The 20,239-nt window shown below is 40.9% G+C and overlaps 2 protein-coding genes across 2 annotated transcripts; one reads left to right on the forward strand and one right to left on the reverse strand.

Moving 5' to 3' along the window:
* The first annotated feature begins 10,063 nt into the window (after positions 1-10,063).
* LOC115689807 (uncharacterized) lies at positions 10,064-11,575 on the forward strand. The gene is made up of 2 exons (XM_030615962.1): positions 10,064-11,462; positions 11,568-11,575. Exons 1-2 carry the CDS (start codon positions 10,064-10,066, stop codon positions 11,573-11,575), a joined length of 1,407 nt encoding a protein of 468 aa, XP_030471822.1.
* Positions 11,576-18,376: 6,801 nt separating this feature from the next.
* LOC115689829 (AP2/ERF and B3 domain-containing transcription repressor RAV2-like) lies at positions 18,377-19,924 on the reverse strand. The gene has a single exon (XM_030615992.2). The coding sequence runs from the start codon at positions 19,922-19,924 to the stop codon at positions 18,836-18,838; it is 1,089 nt and encodes a 362-aa protein (XP_030471852.1). The 3' UTR covers positions 18,377-18,835.
* Positions 19,925-20,239: the final 315 nt, after the last annotated feature.

A 20,239-nucleotide genomic window follows, 5' to 3' on the forward strand; every position in this document is an offset into this window, starting at 1 on the left:
TTCCTATGAATCCATTTACAAAATGAGGTAATTGTAAAGTGAAGTGATAGTTTTTTCTGTTTCATGAGGATATTAATCATTTATCAACAATTCGATCAAGAAAAAATAAGGTCGTTATCAGATTGATTCCTTTATACCTTTGGTTTGATAAAATAAACTAATTTGATAAAAGAACCAATTCGACAAGAAAACTAATTTCTACAAAACTAAAAGTCTAATCATCATTATTTAGACATAATAATAATATGTATAAATATATATACAGACGTAACATTATTATTGGTGAGGATACGGCAAATGAAAAATATGAACAAAGACCCCTTCTAGACATACCGCACTAACAAAGGCTGATTAAATAAGATGGAGATCATCGGTATTAGTTGTATCATTTCACAAACACTATCATACTATTTCAATTTTTCATCCTAAATTTGATTTTTTGTACGTAAATAGATTTAGAGAAAATGGAATTAGTCATTTAGATTTGAATTTCATTGCTCAATATAATAACTACTTTGGACTCTTTTCATTTAACATCTACTAAATATAATTTTATACGTCGGAGTCAGCATTCATCGATGCACGAGGAAAGAAAAGAAGGGTTTAGCATTCATTAATGTATTGGCTGGGGGCATTGACCAGTCAACTGGGAAAAATAAACAGGAAAGTTCCAATTCTCTCAGCTAACCAAGTTTTGTCGTGATCTGAAACAGGCCCAGACAGTCCGATCCAAAGAGAGTTCAACCGTTCAGTCTAAACTTGAACTCGACGAGAGGCCCAAAAACTTCTGCAAAAGGCCATGAAAATATGTGATTATGTTCTCATATGTTCTGTCAAAACAAGCCCGTTACAGGATCGAGCTTTCAAGAACAATTTTATCTGTCAATGTCTCAGCTCAAAGTTCATCAAGCAACACTCTCAAGAAAGCAACTCAACATTGGTGGACCAATCCATTCCTAGACAATGCTTTTACCACTTCAAAAACCAATTTCCTCCCTTTAATGATAAACCCTTCATATGCAACTGTTTCACCAAATACGGCGTCGACCCAAGTAACAAAATTTTTTTCACCAAAAAGTTGATTTTTTGGTATTTTTTATGAGATGGGTTCTGTGATAATTTCGGATGGGATTTCAATTGGCATAACAAAGAAGAAGAGCAATACATTTAAAGGTAAAAGACTGTTAATGATGGAAAGTGAAAAGACATTAACATTAATACATTGGTAAAAGTATAGCGGGAATATGTGTTCTTGATCATGAATCCTTTTCTGATAATCACACGCTGTCTTTTTTTATAGCAGTTAATACTTTCATTGCAGTTATAACTGCACCTCCATGATTTTAGGATACCCATTCGCACGTGGATGCCATCCACGGTCAGTTACAACTCTTGAAGTGCCACTGGGTTGCACTGCCACAGCTCAATATCCATGCCTTCAATCGACATCTTCATTCTGTCTCCTTTCTTCTTTTCCTTGTGTCCAAACACTTAGCCAAATTTAATAACTGGCTTATATATTGGTTTTGTCATCGAAACAAGATACTCATCGATCACTTGCCATCAAGCATCGACATTTGTAATTCATGGTCATCGATAATCATTGTTCATAGTCATCGATAAGTTCTACCATCTTTGATAACTACATCATAAAGCTGTTGATGACCAACACATAACTTACCGATAACTATATCGGTCTCATCACCGAGCGCTATATCCGACCAACAGCAAGGAATTTTTTGGATGTAAGCAAGGAAAACTAGAGCATATAACACCAGTGAACAAAAATTAAAAAAGTAGTCTTATTCACTATTGATTTGAGGGTTATACACATCCATTTTCTCATTAACCATCAAAATAAAGTGGACAAAGCCGCTTGTAGAAATTATGTTTTTCCCTGCCGGTATATGCTAAATTTGCTTTATACATAGTGCACCACTTGCCCAAAGAGCCAAAAGAATAGCTCGTTTCTTGTTGAAAGCAATGCAACCACATATATAGTCATGTACTAGTTCTCAAAGAAGACTTGCATATCCAATGTCCTAGCAATGCACGTAACATTCATTAATCGTGCAATCTGTTGTTCTAGACTATGACCCTAAAACGAAATGCCAATAGTTATCACCTCGATTGATAAACAGGTTTTAAAAATATTTTCTTACATCTAGCATTACTTTAAAAGGTAAGAAATTGCGACATTACGTTGTAAGTTTTGTAATTATAGCACATAGAGTTATTATATAGAAATCCTGAAAGCAAACAATGTCGACTTTGGATATTTGTTTACGGTTAATTGAGCTAACACTTTGAGGTATGTAAAAAAAAGTCCAACACTCTTACTCTTGAATTACATATAGAAGTTTAAGATTGGAAAAAATATGTAAATCTGTTGCGGAACAATACCAAGAAATGCACAAATAGAAAGGATGAAAGCAAAATCGAATCATACGATACACAAGATATACGTGGAAACTCAAAACGGGAAAAACAACAAGGAGAGAGAGGGGTTTTACTAGCTTCAGCAACAAGTACAAGAGTACAATCGAAAAGCTCAAAAACCACTTGGTGAGCAGTAAGGTCTAACAAGAAGATAAAAAGAACAAAGAAGGGAGAGAATGTGGAGGCTGGGGTAGTAGATGCGTTGTGCAACATATCCCTTTTATAGTCCCCTTTAAAAAAAACCCTATAATAAATGTGCATGGTCCAAAATACCCTTATCGTCAATTTGAAAGTCAAACTCAACAAATCTCCACCTTGACTTCAAATCTCCAGAGCGTTATATCAAATGCCACAAGACCTCTCCCCCTCACCACCAAGAGTGACCACACAAGGCTACCCCAAAATAGCGGAATCGACAACACACACCCTTAAGCCTACGTGAGCGTACTTGGTGTAGGAAACAAGGGATGAAACGCAATCTACTCCGCCTAGGCAACTCAAATGGTGAAAACGCCAATCAAGTCCAAGCAATGCTTGAACTTTGTCAAAGAAACTGGTTTGGTCAACATATCTGCCGAGTTATCCGCCGTAAATACTTTCTTCACCATAATTATACCCTTAGCAACCTCATCACGCACAAAGTGATACCAGATGTCGACATGTTTCGTTCTCTTGTGATACTTCGCGTTCTTGGTCAACTATATCGCACTTTGGTTATCGCAAAAGATAATAGACACTCCCTCTTGCTTCACTCCAAGTTCTGTAACCAAACGCTTCAACCAAAGAGCTTCTTTTGCCGCTTCTGTTGCTGCCATATACTTTGCTTCGGTGGTAGACAAGGCAACCGTGTCCTACAAGGTTGCTCTCCAACTAACCGCGGAACCACCAAGCATATAAATATAACCTGTCAAAGATCTCCTTTTATCGAGATCACCTGCATAGTTAGAATCAACGAAACCAACAAACGAATGCCTTATATCACAACTTCTATCAAAGACCAAACCCACATCTGAGATACCCCGGATGTACCAAAGAATCCATTTCACGACTTGCCAGTGAGCTTTACCCGGATGTGCCATATATCTGCTCACAATACTAATAGCATGAGAAATATCTGGACGAGTGCAAACCATAGCATACATGAGACTACCCACAACACTAGAATATGGAACTCGAGACATCTCATCTTCCTCTTCCTTGGTTTTAGGCGACAAAGAAGCTGAAAGCTTAAAATGAGACGCCAAAGGAGTACTTACCGATTTGGCATTTTTCATGCTAGAGTGCTCAAGAACTTTCTCAATATATCTCTTCTGCGAAAGGTATAACTTCTCAACCTGTTTGTCTTTGCTAATCTCCATACCTAGAATTTTCTTGGCAGCTTCAAGATCCTTCTTCTCAAACTCCCTGCTAAGTTGCCTCTTCAACTGTTGTATCTCTAACACGTTCTTCACTGCAATAAGCATGTCATCCACATATAATAGCAAATAAATAAAATAACCGTCATGTAATCTCCTATAGTACACACACCTATCATGCGCACTCCGTGAGTGGCCATGACTCAACATAAAGCTATCAAACCTCTTGTACCATTGTCGTGGAGATTGGTTGAGACCATACAAAGAGCGTTTCAACCTGCAAACGTGATATTCTTTACCCTCAACAACAAATCCCTCGGGTTGAGACATATAGATTGTCTTTTCAAGCTCGCCTTGCAGAAAAGCGGTCTTGACATCAAGTTGCTCAAGTTCTAGATCATAAAGGGCCACCAACGTGAGCAACATACAAATGGAACTATGTTTCACAACCGGAGAGAATACTTCATTGAAGTCGATCCCCTCCTTCTGACTAAAACTCTTTGCTACCAAACGTGTCTTGAATCTTTCATCTTCAACCCCTGGAATTCCGTCCTTTCTTTTGAAGACCCACTTACATCCAACAGCTAATTTGCCCTTAGACAATTTCATAATATCCTAAGTTTGGTTCTTATGAAGAGACTCCATCTCTTCATTCATCGCGACAAGCCACTACTCAGATTTAGAACAAATGGTAGTTTCATGGAATGTAGAAGGTTCTTCAATACGAAACTCTTCAGCAACTGTAAGAGCATATGCTATCAAATCGGCAAAGCCATATCTTTGGGGAGGCTTAATTTGCCATTTAGGCCTCCCTGCAACCAAAGTCTAAGGTTGTTCAACTTCTTCTACGTCATCTTTGATAAATATGAGTCTTGTTGCTCATTAAGTGACTTTCTGGCTAAATAGGAACATCTTCAAATGTTCTCCGTGGATGCTCCACAAGAAGCTCCACCTCTTTCCCAACATTCTCCTCCTGAATACCTATAGACTCAACTATAACCTTTCTCTAATCAAGTATAGAATTTTCATCAAAAGTAACATCCCTACTGATTATAAACTTTGGTGACTGAGGGTCAAAACACCATAACCTATATCCCTTAACTCCATTTTCATAACCAACGAAAATACATTTCTTGGCTCCATCTTTTACATGATAATAAGCGGGACATCCAAATACTTTCAAACCAGAATAATCAGAAGGTTTACCTGACTATTCCTCATTTGGAGTCTTACATTCAATTGCGGTCGAAGGAGAACGATTCACCAAATAACACGCTGTGTTCACGATTTCAGCCTAGAAATCTTTTCCAAGTCCAGCATTAGAGAGCATACACCTATCTCTCTCTAAAAGTGTCTGGTTTATGCGCTCTGCCACCCCATTCCATTGAGGTGTGTGCCTAACTGTTCGATGTCGGACTATCCCTGAATCTTCACAGTACTTGTTGAAATCACCTTCGCAAAACTCAAGACCAATGTCTGTTCTGAGACACTTTATCTTCTTCCCAGTTTGATTTTCAATCAACATCTTCCACTTCTTGAACATATAAAAAACGTCACTCTTACGCTTCAAGAAATAAACCCAAGCTTTTCTAGAAAAGTCATCAATAAATGTTAGAAGATAAACTGCACCACCCTTAGATGTAACCTGTGCAGCTTCCCACAAATCGGAGTAAATGTAGTCAACTGTGCCCTTCGTCGAGTGCCCCTCAATACTGAAACTAACTCTGCGTTGCTTCCCAAAAACACAATGCTTGCAAAAGTCAAGTGAGACCGTATGATTCCCACATAGTAAACCACGCTTACTCAAGATAGTCATTCCTCTTTCGCTCATGTGGCCCAACCGCATATGCCACAACATTGATTTCTCAGAATTTGAAGAGGATGATACATTTGAAGAACCCACAACGGTACTTCCCTGTAGGACATAAATGCTATTTTTCTTGTTACCTCTCATCACAATCAATGAGCATTTGAAATTTCCAAAACTCTACCTCCACTTGTGTACATACATCCAATAGAATCCAAACTGCTCAACGAAAGAAGGTTCTTCTTCAAATCTGGGATGTGCCTAACGCCTGTCAAAGTTCTTACTATATTGTCATGACATTTGATCCACATTGTACCAATACCCACAATCCTACAAACTGCATTATTGCCCACTTACTTTCCCATATGTGTAGAACCAATCTTTATTTAGACACATGTGGTATGAACATGTCGAATCCAAAATCCATTCGTCGTCAACATGACAATCCGAAGACAAAACAATAAGAACATTATCTGCATCAGCCAACTCGTTATCCTTCACCAGACTAGCCGAATCGGAACTTTCCATCGACTTCTTCCCCTTAGCCTTGAGCAAAGGACACTCATTTTTGTAGTGTCCAAATTTGTGACAATAGTAACACTCCACCTTACTCTTGTCCCGGCTTGATCGAAATTTTGAACGTCCCTTATTATTATTGCGCCTATCACGATGATTCGACCTTCCCCTAACAACTAAGCCATCGGCTTTATTACCACTACCACTTCAATTCAACTTTGTACACATCTTTGCGGAATTCAAAGAGGCCTTCACATCCTCAAGAGTTATGGATTCCCTCCCATACAGCATAGAATTCACAAAATTCTCATACGAGCTCGGTAGTGAGCATAACACAATTAAGGCTTGGTTTTATCATCTAACTTCAAATCTAGATTTTTCATATCCATCACAATCTTATTAAATTCATCTATATGTTCTTGGATAGGAGTACCTTCTTGCATCTTTAGCGGGTAAAGACGCTGTTTCAAGAATTATCTTGTCGTAAGAGATTTCTTCATGTGGATGCTGTTGATACCTAAATTTTGGCACATCATTTAGTGATTAATTGCATAGAAAATTAGGGATTAAATTTTAACCCCTAAAAAAATTATCAAATTCGCATAGCATATAGTTTAGGATCGTATAGTTTAATTGCATTCCACATTGGACCGACGGCGGTGAGTAAGCTGAAAATCCATCGCATAAATCGAGCTCGGACACCAAACGGAACTCGGCTCACCTAGGGGATAGGGGCCGAAAATCATGAGTCCAAAAGGCCTTGTTTATCTTAATTTGAGCTTAAATCAACCCATTAAGCTTAATTAAAGAAAAGCCCAAATTAATTCAGCCCATTTGGAATTAAATGAAAATTAAAGGATGAAGCCTAAGCCAAAGCCTATTAGGTCTTGAAAGCCCAGCCAATTAACCTAGGGTTGCGATATAAATATGTGATTATACTCCTTAATCAGGGGGAGGGGGAGCTCTCATAATTCCCAGAACACAATTCTTGAGAGCATGAGAGATACACGTGAGCGAGAGTGAGAACAAGGAGCAAGAGAGAGTCGGTCGCGCATGCACCCGCCTCACCGTTGCGCCGTCTTCACCACGCTGCCTCGCTGCCACTACCACTGCGCCCAACGCCACTGCCCGTGAGCTCTCCGAGCTGCTGCCGTCCTTGAGTCCGACGCCCATCTCTCGCCACTACGACCAGTCCGATCGCTTGTGTCTCCAACCAGCAAGCATCATCGGGAAACCGATTTATCCAAGCTGAAGGTTGTAGGCCGTGTCCAAGGGGTGGATTTTGTTCCATTATCACCACCTGTTGGCCAAGGTCAGGAGCATAAAGTCAAAGAAATTCATGGTCACGCGATCTGAAGCAGGGAATTCCAAAGAAGAAAAGACAACGAAAAGAAGGTGGCAATTGGAGATTTTAGTTTGAGTGAGCAACGTGACAACTACAAATCAAGAACGCGTCCGTCGCTCTCCATTATTAGGTTCCATTCGCAAGTCTAAGTTACCGTGACAATGCTGAGACCAGCAACTCCCGCGAGCTTTACCACCCGACGCCGTCCCCGATCAATCCAGGTGTTCCCTGTCGCTTCCGTGGCTGTGGCGTCCCTACACGGCCGTGGCCTGTGTTTCTGTTTTGCAGATTGACCGGAGCGCCACCACATCGCCGCCACCGCGCCTGCCGTCCACTCGCCGTCAGTCGACCTGCCCCGTGATCCGCAAGCCCGAGTTCAAATTTGGAAGTTATCTGCGAATTAGGTAAGATTATTATCCGAATATTTCTTTTAAATATTTTATTTCCTAATTTTCGGGTGTTTGAATATATTGTGAATATTCTGTGGATCACTAGATATCTTAGGATAACGTATGTGATATCTGCTATATTCTAAGATACCCCGAATTAGGAATTTTTCCTAATCCAGCAACGTATCTGGACGACTATCCGATCTTATCCCTAAGGCACGATACGCGGTGATACGGAAAATCGTTATCTTATCTATAATCACTTGGATACGATAATAGATATTATTCGCTTTCCAAATTCGAATAATCAGTTTTCCGTCGATATCTATAACCCTATAGATATGACTGTTAATTTGATTTCTTTTCCTAATTCAAATTGGATAAGAATAATCTTGCGGGTTGTGTGGATTGTTTAATAAATTGCATTCTTAATTTGAGTAACTTTTAATTTCGAATTTTAATAAAAAATATCAAAAAAATAAGTTGTTAGATTGCGTGTTATTTTAGGCATTCTTTTATTTCGAATTTCATTGGAAAAATACCAAAAATAATTTATTTGTCCGTCACTAGAATTAGGTCATATCGTCGCATGACATATAGTTCGCATGCTAGGTTGCATTAATCGCATGTTATTTTTGCACGTCATTGCATATAGGTTAGTTTGCATTTTAATAAAGCGCAAACCCTAAAGAACATCTTGAGTGCCTTGCTTTGTTAATTAGAAATCATATTAGGATTGTCTATGTGATTTTCTGCTAACAATGCAGATGCTTGCGTTGCTCTAACGTACGTCATTATCCTAATCTTGCAATTTATTTATTGCTTTCTTGGGTGTTAAATTGATGGTTTGTGCACCCACATGAATACTTTACATGTTAATGATTAGGTAATAAAATAGATCCAGACTGCTTGCATAAATATTTTTTTTGAAAAGAAAAGGTACCGAAAGGGCGTTAGACTAGATCTAGCGTAACCAAGTCCCCGAGCTTAGAATCTCTGGTTCGTAGGAATAAAACATATCTCCCTATGTTTTATTTAGGTTTCTAATCAACCTACCACAAATAGATTAGTGGCGACTCCAAGCATGAAAACTTTTGCATGTTAAAAACTTAAACCCTAAGTTGCGAATTGGTAGGGCTTGGGAGGGCCCAAGTTAGGCTTAGTCTTAATAATCCATTAGCCTGAGAAATTTAGGTCGCGACAGCTTAGCGACTCCGCTGGGGACTAGGTTAAAACTCTTAGTAGACTTAGGCCAGTTTTTCTTTTCAAAAAATATTTTTGTTTGGCAGCGAGCATCTCGGGTACGTCCCTAACGTTTAAGGTGTTAAATGTTTTTGCAGAATGGGAGGTATAAGGGGAGGCGTGATTGTGAACCCTTGTTTTGCAGGGAGGTGTTTGGATGTATGGTTTATTTTATGTACGAAGCGCTGTATGATATAACCTGTTGTGCGTGCCTTGTATTTACACTACACCGTACATACTACCCGCTGCCGGACCTGGGTGGCACAGGTTTAGGATGGTACTGAGACAGCGGACACCCCGACTACACCCGCGTAGTACGGGTTACTCTTCTTGGTCCTGAAAGTTCTTTCATGGTGTCATTGAGTTCCCACCACGGTTGCACCTTTTGCAACCCGGGTCGTCTCCTTGACTAAGCCGGAGTCAGGGGAACCCCGGCCTAACCACTACCATGACTGGTTTAGCCCGGTAATCCTCACGTCTCCACTTTGCAAGCCAGAATCTAGATAGAAATCGAACCTCACATTTCATGCGTATGTCTATGTGATTGCCATGGTCCTACCGGGTGAAGTAAGTTTTCTAATCCTATGCTTTGCAATTTACTTACTTTTTCGTATATTTGGTCGGTCCATGATAGGTCTAGGTCGATCGTAATTTTTGAAAGTAATAATCATTGAATTTTTTGAAAGGGAAAGAAAAAGAAAAAAATAAAGCTTTGAAAAGAAATTACTTTCAATTTTTATTATTATTTTCCTAGGTCTGTCATAAGTCATTATTTCCTGAGAAATTTGCCATCATTTTCACAAGTACAAGGAGTAATGAAAAATGTCATGAAAAATGGGAATAAAAAGGGACAATTAGACTGAGTCATGGACTGATCATTTTGAGGATGTACACTTACCATGCTCTATTTTCGAATTAGGTTATTACGGACCGTCAACGTTCCCTAATCCGTACTCGCTCAAGAGCAAGAATGACTGACCAAAATGAGCAGGCTCGTGTTGCTGTCCTTGAAATCGAGATGAAGCAAGTCCTGAATGTGCTCGAGAATCTCACCAAACAAGTTGCTTCCCTACAGACAAGCATTTCCACATTGTCTGCACCCGCTCAACCGAGTGTAGAGATTGTACTGCCCGATGACTCTCCTCCTGTTGAGTCAAAAGATAAGGGAAAAATTGTTGCCATTGGCACTTCCTCGACTGAGAATGGTGCAACTTTAACTGACAAAGCTCGTCCGATCATTACAAATGGGGGCGATGCATCTTCTAAGCCACCAAAGAGTGATGAGGCTGAGCGTATTGATAAGCTTGAAGAAAAATTCCATCAAATGCAAGGCTTTGATGATCAATTCTCACGAGGTCTTGCTCACATTGTCAAGGTTCAAGTCCTTAAGAAGTTCAAGGCGCCTGAGTTTAATAAGTTCGATGGCCTTTCTTGTCCTAAGGTCCATTTACAATACTACACGACGAGGATGGTGCCGTATGCCGATAATGTGCCACTCATGATCTACACTTTCCAAGATAGCTTAGTCGGACCCCCCTTACAATGGTTCGTTTTGAAGAAGATTCACTCGCTCAAGACATGGAAGGATTTGTCTGATGCCTTCATCCGTCAATACAAATTCAATATTGACGTGGCCTCGTCACATGAGGATTTGATTCGCACTGAGAAGAAAAAGACTGAGACCTTCAAGGCCTATGCCACTAGGTGGAGAGCTCTAGCTGTGCAAATTACCCCCAAGTTGACTGAGAAGGAGATGCTTGATACCTTCATGAAGACTTTACCGTTCAAGTTTCGTAATCGAATGCTGGGTTCTAATTTCAATTCTTTAGCTGAGTTGATACCTGCGGGAGAACGCATTGAGATCGCTCTGCGCGATGGTTGGGCCATTGAGCAGGCTACCTTCGCTAAGAAGTTCACCCTCAAGAAAGATAAGGAACCGGCACCTGAAGTGAATGTAGCTTACTCTCAACAAAGCTGTGATACTGCCTCGACAATGCAGTCTGCTGGCAAACAACAAGGTGGACGCCAATTCACTAGTCGACAACAAGGTACTAAAAGGAGCTTCACGCTTCTGCCTAGACCGTCATCCAAAGTTCTGCCTGTCCTCCAAAAGAAAAATTTGCTTTCAAGTGAGCCGAAACACCTGAACCCCGAGCTGTTCTCTGGTTATGACTCCTCTAAGAAGTGTAAGTATCATATGGGGGAGGTCGGTCATTCTACTGATGATTGTTACGTACTGAAGCATAGAATTCAAGACCTCTTGGACACAAAGGCATTCTCTTTCTGCAGTGATCAACCAAATGTCCAGCGGAACCCTCTACCCAACCATGTTGGAAGCGCGGATGCTGTTATTGAGTGGAGAAATTTCTGTACTCCTCTGCGAAGGAGTCTTTCATGCTTTCTAGGATTTCAAGTGTTTTCTAGGATTTCCTGCTTTCTAGGATTTCAATTCATGTTTATGTTTTTATTTGTAGGGCTTTGATTATTTGCATTTCCCTTCCAATAATGTAATTCATTTGACTCTATTAAATGAAATTACAAGTTTATTTGCATTTTGAGGGCATGTTGAAGTATACCAAACTAGCCCGGTGATGATATCCAACCATGAAAGGAAAATATCATCCAAGGAGAAATTCTGAGGGCTAGGCTTTCTCATGCTCCCTCCAAAAAAAGACTTTTCGAAAATAAAAAGCATTTCATTGCTTTAAAAAAAAAAACTTTTCCAAAGCGTGCATCAAATAAATCCTGTTTGTTTGTCTGACTCATTTACTTCATTTACTTCATCTATTGATGATGAACCTATGGGGCAAAAGATCAACACCTACTTGGGCATGATGCTATCTTCGAAGAGCGAAAATGAGTGCTCAATAGTAGGGGATGACGAACTGAGGGGCATGTCGAACTTTGATGATGATAATGGACTGACAAATTCGATTGAAATAATGTCATAGTTCTAATTGGAATCTTCCGAGTCTCAATTCACATTTGCTTAGTATCCTATTCATGCACGCTTTTTTGTGCAGGGGCAAAAGCAACGATGGAGCATTCATGTATCTATTCCTTCTAAATAGGGGCAATCAAAGGGCTCCCATTCCAAAAAATGTCTCTCTGTGTTGATGTTCTCACACCTTTTGCAGGGACCATTTATTTTGAATGCTTAATGCCATATTTTTCATGCTTATGATGAGATTTTTGAGTATGATAAATATGTTTGGAAGTTGCAAACTTTTTGTGCTTGAAGTTGATAAGCTTGTGAAATGATCACATCTTTCAAGGAAAGAAATTTTGCTTGGTAAGTTTACCTATTTGACCCATCAATTTCATGTTGAAATTTGTCAAGATGGACAATTCAATGAATGATGTGGAATTGCTTGAGTATGCTAAATGAGATATGTTGGGCTGATGAAAGGCAAGCCATATCCTATACACCGTCCCCTATTCATACACTTGTGAGATGAGTGAAAAATTCCATGTCCACAAGGTAAAGGGTTATCTCGTGAAAGGTACGACTACCGAAATGACGAGAGGCAATTCACTTCTCTATCCTAAACAATACAGGTTATCCATTGTTTCGCCACTTTGAGCCTAAACACTTGGAGAAGTTTTTTCAAATTACTCCTGTCAAGAATCATCCCACATTGGGGTAAACTGGAGGTAAGTCGACATTGTAAGGTGAGAAAAATGGATAAAAATTTTCTTGCTCACATTTGCATCAATCTTCAAGTGTTGCTATTGCAAATGAACTCAAACATTAATTCAAGTGCCTTAGAATGATGAAGAGCGGTTCTTTCTCTATTCTACACACTTTATCCATTGCCTAGCCCACTTGAGCCTGCAATTTCATTTCATAAAAACCCAGTTAATGATCATCCCCCACACTGGGGCAAGGTAAAAGCTATCACTGTCCACGTAGCATATCCGGAGCGCCGATACAAGGCAAAGACCCTGAGATTCCAAATGTTAGTCATTCGGTCAAAACAAGCCAAAGTGTGGCTGGCCAATGTATGCATTGTAGACAGTGTGTGTCAAAAGTCAAAAAAAAAAAAACTAGGGGGCATGAAAAAGTAGTGTGCCTGGTAAAAGCAATGCCAATGCCCATGAAAAAAAAGAAGAGAAAGAAAAAAATGAAGAAAAAGGAGAGAACTTTGGAGTAGAAAATGTCGAGATATGATGTGACAAAGTCACAAAGACATCCACAGTCTTAAGGAGTCCAGTGACAAGCTCTCGAGACCAATGGAGCATCTACCAAGAAGACAATCCTTGGAGAAAAAGAGGACCGGTGATAATGCCTAGATGATCACCAACTCTCACCCTATTTATACACATCTTTGAGCCTGATGTGTCCTTTCGTTTCTTAACCAATGAACCCAGCCTACGTTACGTCCTTTGCAAAGTCTCTTCGGATTAGGGCACTTGAATTAACGTAGAATTTATATGTTTATAAGCTTAGCTCGAAGAAGTGCGAGCAAGTCTATTTCTATCTCATTTTGCAAGATTCTTGACTTGTAAACCCGGAGACGATTATGGAGTATTTTCTTTCAGTAGCCTCGACTCGAAGAGTCCCCTTTGTTAAGCCATTGACCAAACCGATGCTACAGTCCTGATAAAGACCTCTTAGATTGGTAAGGTCGTACCGCTTGCGAGAATACTCGGATCCTTGTCGACATGATGATGGTGAGATGGAGTGATTCTCATAAAATAGCCCTTCTGAATAAGAGTGAGTGAAAGCCCTTTCTAACGAAAGTCAGTTAGAAAGTCTCTCATTTAGCACTCTTAAGAAATCCACGTTATGAGTGAAAATTGTCTTAATTAATGATTCTCCCCAGTGGAAATTTGGTGATTCAAATATGGTAAAACCATCATGCATAAATCTCAATTGAATTGATGAATTTTGAAATGTGAGTTCTAGAATAGCCATGATTGCTAATCTCTTTGATGAATGCATATGTGTTTTGCTCTAGTCATGTCTGACAGGCAATGTTTCCTCAAAGACTGAAGAGTTCCCAATGCTACAGTTGCTTTTTGAAGCTTCGTATTCGTCTAAATATTTTTGAATATTCAATTACCTGATTGTAGTTTCAGGTATCATTTCCGAAAATTCGAAGGGAATTTTTGATCCTATTAATTATATCTGATTACAGTTTCAGATATCTTCTCGAAGATCCGAAGGGAATCATCGAGCCCATTCAAAATATCTGATTGAAGTTTCAGATATCTTCTCGAAGATCCGAAGGGAATCATTGAGCCCATTCAAATATCTGATTGAAGTTTCAGTTTCAGTTTCAAGTATCTTTCTCAAAGATCCGAAGGGAATTTTTGAGCCATTCAAATACCTGATTGGAGTTTCAGGAATCTTTCTTGAAAGTCTGAAGGGAATTATTTGATACCTTTTATCGAAAATCCAAAGGGAATTTTCAAGCCCATCTCATCTCAAGCATCTTCTCTGAAAATCCGAAGGAATTTTCGAGTTTATTTCATGTCTTATTTCGAAAATCCAAAGAGAATTTTCGAGCTTTCAAATACTATTGGGAATTCTAGATACTTGACGGGTTTTCAAAAGCTGTTCCATAGCCCAAGTTTGCTTTCCCAAATCTTCAGGTAAGTAAGTGCAGGTATGTTTTCTATTTTTGCATTAGCATCCACATATCACATTAGAAAATGGGTGTGGGCTCATTGAGATCCCGTTTACTCAACAAAAAGATTAATGTTTCTCATTACATTTGCACAGTCAAAATTTAGGTATCATTTTGTCTTTGAATGAAACCTCTTCGAGCTCCCTTTCAAAGAGGGGCAGCTGTTGACACCTAAATTTTGGCACATCATTTAGTGATTAATTGCATAGAAAATTAGGGATTAAATTTTAACCCCTAAAAAAAATATATCAAAATCGCATAGCATATAGTTTAGGATCATATAGTTTAATTGCATTCCACATTGGACCGGCGACGGTGACTAAGCTGAAAATCCATCGCATAAATCGAGCTCGAACACCAAACGGAACTCGGTTCACCTAGGGGATAGGGGCCGAAGATCATGAGTCCAAAAGGCCTTGATTATCTTAATTTGAGCTTAAATCAACCCATTAAGCTTAATTAAAGAAAAGCCCAAATTAATTCAACCCATTTGGAATTAAATGAAAATTAAAGGATGAAGCCTAAGCCAAAGCCTATTAGGTCTTGAAAGCACGGCCAATTAACCTAGGATTGCGATATAAATATGTGATTATACTCCTTAATCAGGGGGGGAGCTCTCATAATTCCTAGAACACAATTTTTGAGAGCATGAGAGATACACGTGAGCGAGAGTGAGAACAAGGAGCAAGAGAGAGTCGGTCGCGCATGCACCCGCCTCACCGTTGTGCCGTCTTCACCAGGCCGCCTCGCTGCCACTACCACTGCGCCCAACGCAACTGCCCGTGAGCTCTCCGAGCTGCTGCCGTCCTTGAGTCTGACGCCCATCTCTCGCCGCTACGACCAGTTCGATCGCTTGTGTCTCCAACCAGCAAGCATCGTCGAGAAACCGATTTATCCAAGCTGAAGGTTGTAGGCTGTGAGTCCAAGGGGTGGATTTTGTTCCATTATCACCACCTGTTGGCCAAGGTCAGGAGCATAAAGTCAAAGAAATTCATGGTCACGTGATCTGAAGCAGGGAATTCCAAAGAAGAAAAGACAACGAAAAGAAGGTGGCAATTGGAGATTTCAGTTTGAGTGAGCAACATGACAACTACAAATCAAGAACGCGTCCATCGCTCTCCATCATCAGGTTCCATTCGCAAGTCTAAGTCACCGTGACAACGCTGAGACCAGCAACTCCCGCGAGCTTTACCACCCGACGCCGTCCCCGATCAATCCCGGTGTTCCCTGTCGCTTCTGTGGCTGTGGCGTCCCTACACCGCCGTGGTCCGTGTTTCTGTTTTGCAGATTGACCGGAGCGCCGCCACATCGCCGCTGCCGCGCCTGCCGTCCACTCGCCGTCAGTCGACCTGCCCCGTGATCCGCAAGCCCGAGTTCAAATTTGGAAGTTATCTGCGAATTAGGTAAGATTATTATCTGAATATTTCTTTTAAATATTTTATTTCCTAATTTTCGGGTGTTTGAATATATTGTGAATATTCTGTGGATCACTAGATATCTTAGGATAATGTATGTGATATCTGCTATATTCTAAGATACCCCGAATTAGGAATTTTTCCTAATCCAGCAACGTATCTGGACGACTATCCGATCTTATCCTTAAGGTACGATACGCGGCGATATGGAAAATCGTTATCTTATCTATAATCACTTGGATACGATAATGGATTTTATTTGCTTTCCAAATTCGAATAATCAGTTTTCCGTCGATATCTATAACCCTATAGATATGACTGTTAATTTGATTTCTTTTCCTAATTCAAATTGGATAAGAAGAATCTTGCGGATTGCGTGGATTGTTTAATGGATTGCATTCTTAATTTGAGTAACTTTTAATTTCGAATTTTAATAAAAAATATCAAAAAAATAAGTTGTTAGATTGCGTGTTATTTTAGGCATTCTTTTATTTCGAATTTCATTGGAAAAATACCAAAAATAAATCATTTGTCCGTCACTAGAATTAGGTCACATCGTCGAATGATATATAGTTCGCATGCTAGGTTGCATTAATCGCATGTCATTTTTGCACGTCATTGCATATATGTTAGTTTGCATTTTAATAAAGCGTAAACCCTAAAGAACATCTTGAGTGCCTTGCTTTGTTAATTAGAAATCATATTAGGATTGTCTATGTGATTTTCTGCTAACAATGCAGATGCTTGCGTTGCTCTAACGTACGTCATTATCCTAATCTTGCAATTTATTTATTGCTTTCTTGGGTGTTAAATTGGTGGTTTGCGCACCCGCATGAATACTTTACATGCTAGTAATTAGGTAATAAAATGGATCCAGACTCTTTGCATAAATATTTTTTTTTGAAAAGAAAAGGTACCGAAAGGACGTTAGACTAGATCTAGCGTAACCAAGTCCCCGAACTTAGAATCTTTGGTTCGTAGGAATTAAACATATCTCCCTATGTTTTATTTAGGTTTCTAATCGACCTACCACAAATAGATTAGTGGCAACTCCAAGCATGAAAACTTTTGCATGCTAAAAACTTAAACCCTAAGTTGCGAATTAGTAGGGCTTGGAAGGGTCCGAGTTAGGCTTAGTCTTAATAATCCATTAGCCTGAGAAATTTAGGTCGCGACAGAGGCTCTCGAGCTTATTCCACAATCTTGAAGCCGTTTCTTCATCGGCGACCTCACGAAGCACCTTGTCGGACAACGACAATTGGATGGTGCTATGCACCCTCTCTTCCGTCTCCTCGATCTCGGCCGTAGTCATGTCGTCGGGGTACTTCCCATCCAAGGCTCTAATTGAACCTTCCCGATGCAACAACGCCTTCATCTTGATCCTCCATAGCTCAAAATTGTTTTGGCCATCAAAGGGTGCCACTTCGAACTTGATAGATGCCATCTCGAACATAAGACCGAAATTCCTTCGCTCAGATACCAATTTGTTGCGGAACAATACCAAGAGATGCACAAATAGAAAGGATGAAAGCAAAATCGAATCACACGAGACATAAGATATACGTGGAAACCCAAAAGGGGAAAAACCACAGGGAGAGAGAGGGGTTTCACTATTTTCAGCAACAAGTATAAGAGTACAATCTAAAGCTCAAAAACCACTTGGTGAGTAGTAAGATCTAAAGATCTAACGAGAAGATAGAAAGAACAAATAAGGAAGAGAATGTGGAGGCTAGGGTAGTGGATGCATTGTGAAACATATCCCTTTCATAGTCATCCTTCATAAAACCCTACAATAAATGTGCATGGTTCAAAATACCCTTATTACCAATTTGAAAGTCAAACTCAACAAAATCAATATCTAAATATGGAGCTCAAGATTAGCAGCTTTCTCTGTCCATGTACAATTGCTACACCAAGTGAATTATTGAGGGTAGCAATTGATCTTCTGGGATAAATATCAAATTTCACTTTTTTTCAAAAGACAAAACCTCAAGCAGAAGCTTTTGCTGTACTCTCCCTCTCTCTCTCTCATGAAGATGACGAGGAACCAGAAGCATGTCTGGCATGTCAAACGAAGAAAATATGGATATTTCAGGGAATTATTGAGGGTAGCAATTGATCTTCTGGGATAAATATCAAATTTCACTTTTTTCAAAAGACAAAATCTCAAGCAGAAGCTTTTGCTGTACTCTTTCTCTCTCTCTCTCTCTCTCTCTCTCTGATGAAGATGATGGGGAAGCAGAAGCATGTATGGCATGTCAAACGAAGAAAACATGGATATTTCAGGGAAGCAACGTGACCCCACAGAGCGAAAACAACAAAAGCTAGGGTTCTTGTGCTAGAGTGCAGAACATGATATAAAGAAACAGTTCAAAAGAGCTCTCGTCGCCCAGAAGCAAATTGACAGTTTTCTATTTATTTTTCTATACCTTTCTCTTTATTACAATTATTCTATCAACCTCCTTTTGTTTTCCTTCCTTTCCTGCACCTAATTTCAGCTTTTCCTCAGGTCAGCATCTGTCTTTGTAAGTCTCTACAAATTCCATCCTTCGCAACTTGCAATTACACCACCACCCACTTTCTCTGTTCACCACCCCCCAAGTCCCAACTCCCCTGTCGTCCTTCTTCCAAATCAAACCCATAAGACTGCAAAATTACAGAATGAACCCAAAAAAAATAAACAGACTCGAGCTGTCACAAGGCTCCGATCACCATCTGCTTCTTGTTGCACCCCAATGACAACAACTCCACCTCCCTCACTCGCTTCCCACTCCAACCGTTACTGTCGTCGCCGCCGCCAGCGGCCGCCGATACTTTGAAGATGTCGACCCCGAATAACCTTACCATCTGGACCGGGGGGACGGGTGGGGACCAGCCCAGCCCGCTCCTCCGCCTGTACCCTATATGAAGCTGCTTCTCTGGCCCGGCCGACTGGTGGAAGCTCACGATGTCTCCAGCCCTCAAGCTCTTCTCCTTCACGAACCGGCTCCAACCCCGTGTCAGCACGTAGCTCTGGCTGCTGTTCCAATACGAGTACCTGAATCTCCACACTTTGCCTCCACTGTCTTCGAAATTCAGCAAAACGCCCTTCAACGTTACAGAGCTCGTGTTGTTGCGCAGGGGGAAGTGCTTCTCCGCGTGTTGCTTCGGTATCACGAGCCGGTTCAGCTTCCCTACATCACTCGGCGTGACCGCCTTCTCAAAAAGGAGCTGACGGACCATCGCAGCCCCTCCCGGTGAGGACAGATCTCCGAGGGCTCCCGTCATTCCTGCCCTTTTGCCGCTGCCGTTTGAGTTCAAGCACTTCCTCTTGCTCTGCTCGAGTTCATCCCGGTATGTGTGCTTCCGCAACATGTCCACGATCTCCGCCTTGGAATGGGAGTTCAGGAAAGCGGCTTCGAGATCGTAGTCTTCAGTCTCGGGCGTCGGCTTGAAGTTGGTGGCGGCATCTCGGCCGCGGAAGCGCTGGGCCGCCACGTCGTAGGCCATCGCGGCCTCATCCTCCTCGTTGAAGGTGCCGAGCCACACCCTCTGATGCTTCTCGTAGATTTGCGCGCCCCAGCGGCCGTTCGGCTGAGGGACGACGCCCTTGTACTTGGATGATGGCAGCTTCCTTGACTCGGCTTCGACGCCGCCTTCGGGGTCCACTATTCCGCTCGCGCCGCTGCCAAGACGGCAGAGGCTCTGCGGTGGCGGCGGCTGCGTGGATTTCGACGGCTGCGGAACGGAAACGGAGTCGCTTGTTGAGCTGAGCTCGTCCATGCAGCTGCTGTTCCCATCCATCGCTTCTTCTCCGGTCGAGATCGAGAGAGAGAGAGATATTCTTGGGCTATTTGAGGAGAGAGAGAGAAAGATTGACAGAGAGAAAGAGAGAGAGTGAGAGAAAGAAAAGTATAAGATGGTGGCTATGAAAGTTTGGAGGGACTTACGATAACGGGGATATAAGTAGAGGGACTTTCCACAAGTGCTAATAATATTTGTCGCATGTATTTCTTGGTTTTAATCATTGTTATGGTAAGGAAGAGTGTAGAACGTGTGTGTACATGGGGATAAATGAAGGCGTGGGGCATCGATTTGTGTGGGTCAACTCTACGAGAT

Source organism: Syzygium oleosum, unplaced genomic scaffold (genome assembly GCF_021117445.2).
Source record: "Syzygium oleosum isolate NSW1041296 unplaced genomic scaffold, Sole_v2.1 Sole_v2.03, whole genome shotgun sequence".
NCBI lineage: Eukaryota > Viridiplantae > Streptophyta > Magnoliopsida > Myrtales > Myrtaceae > Syzygium > Syzygium oleosum.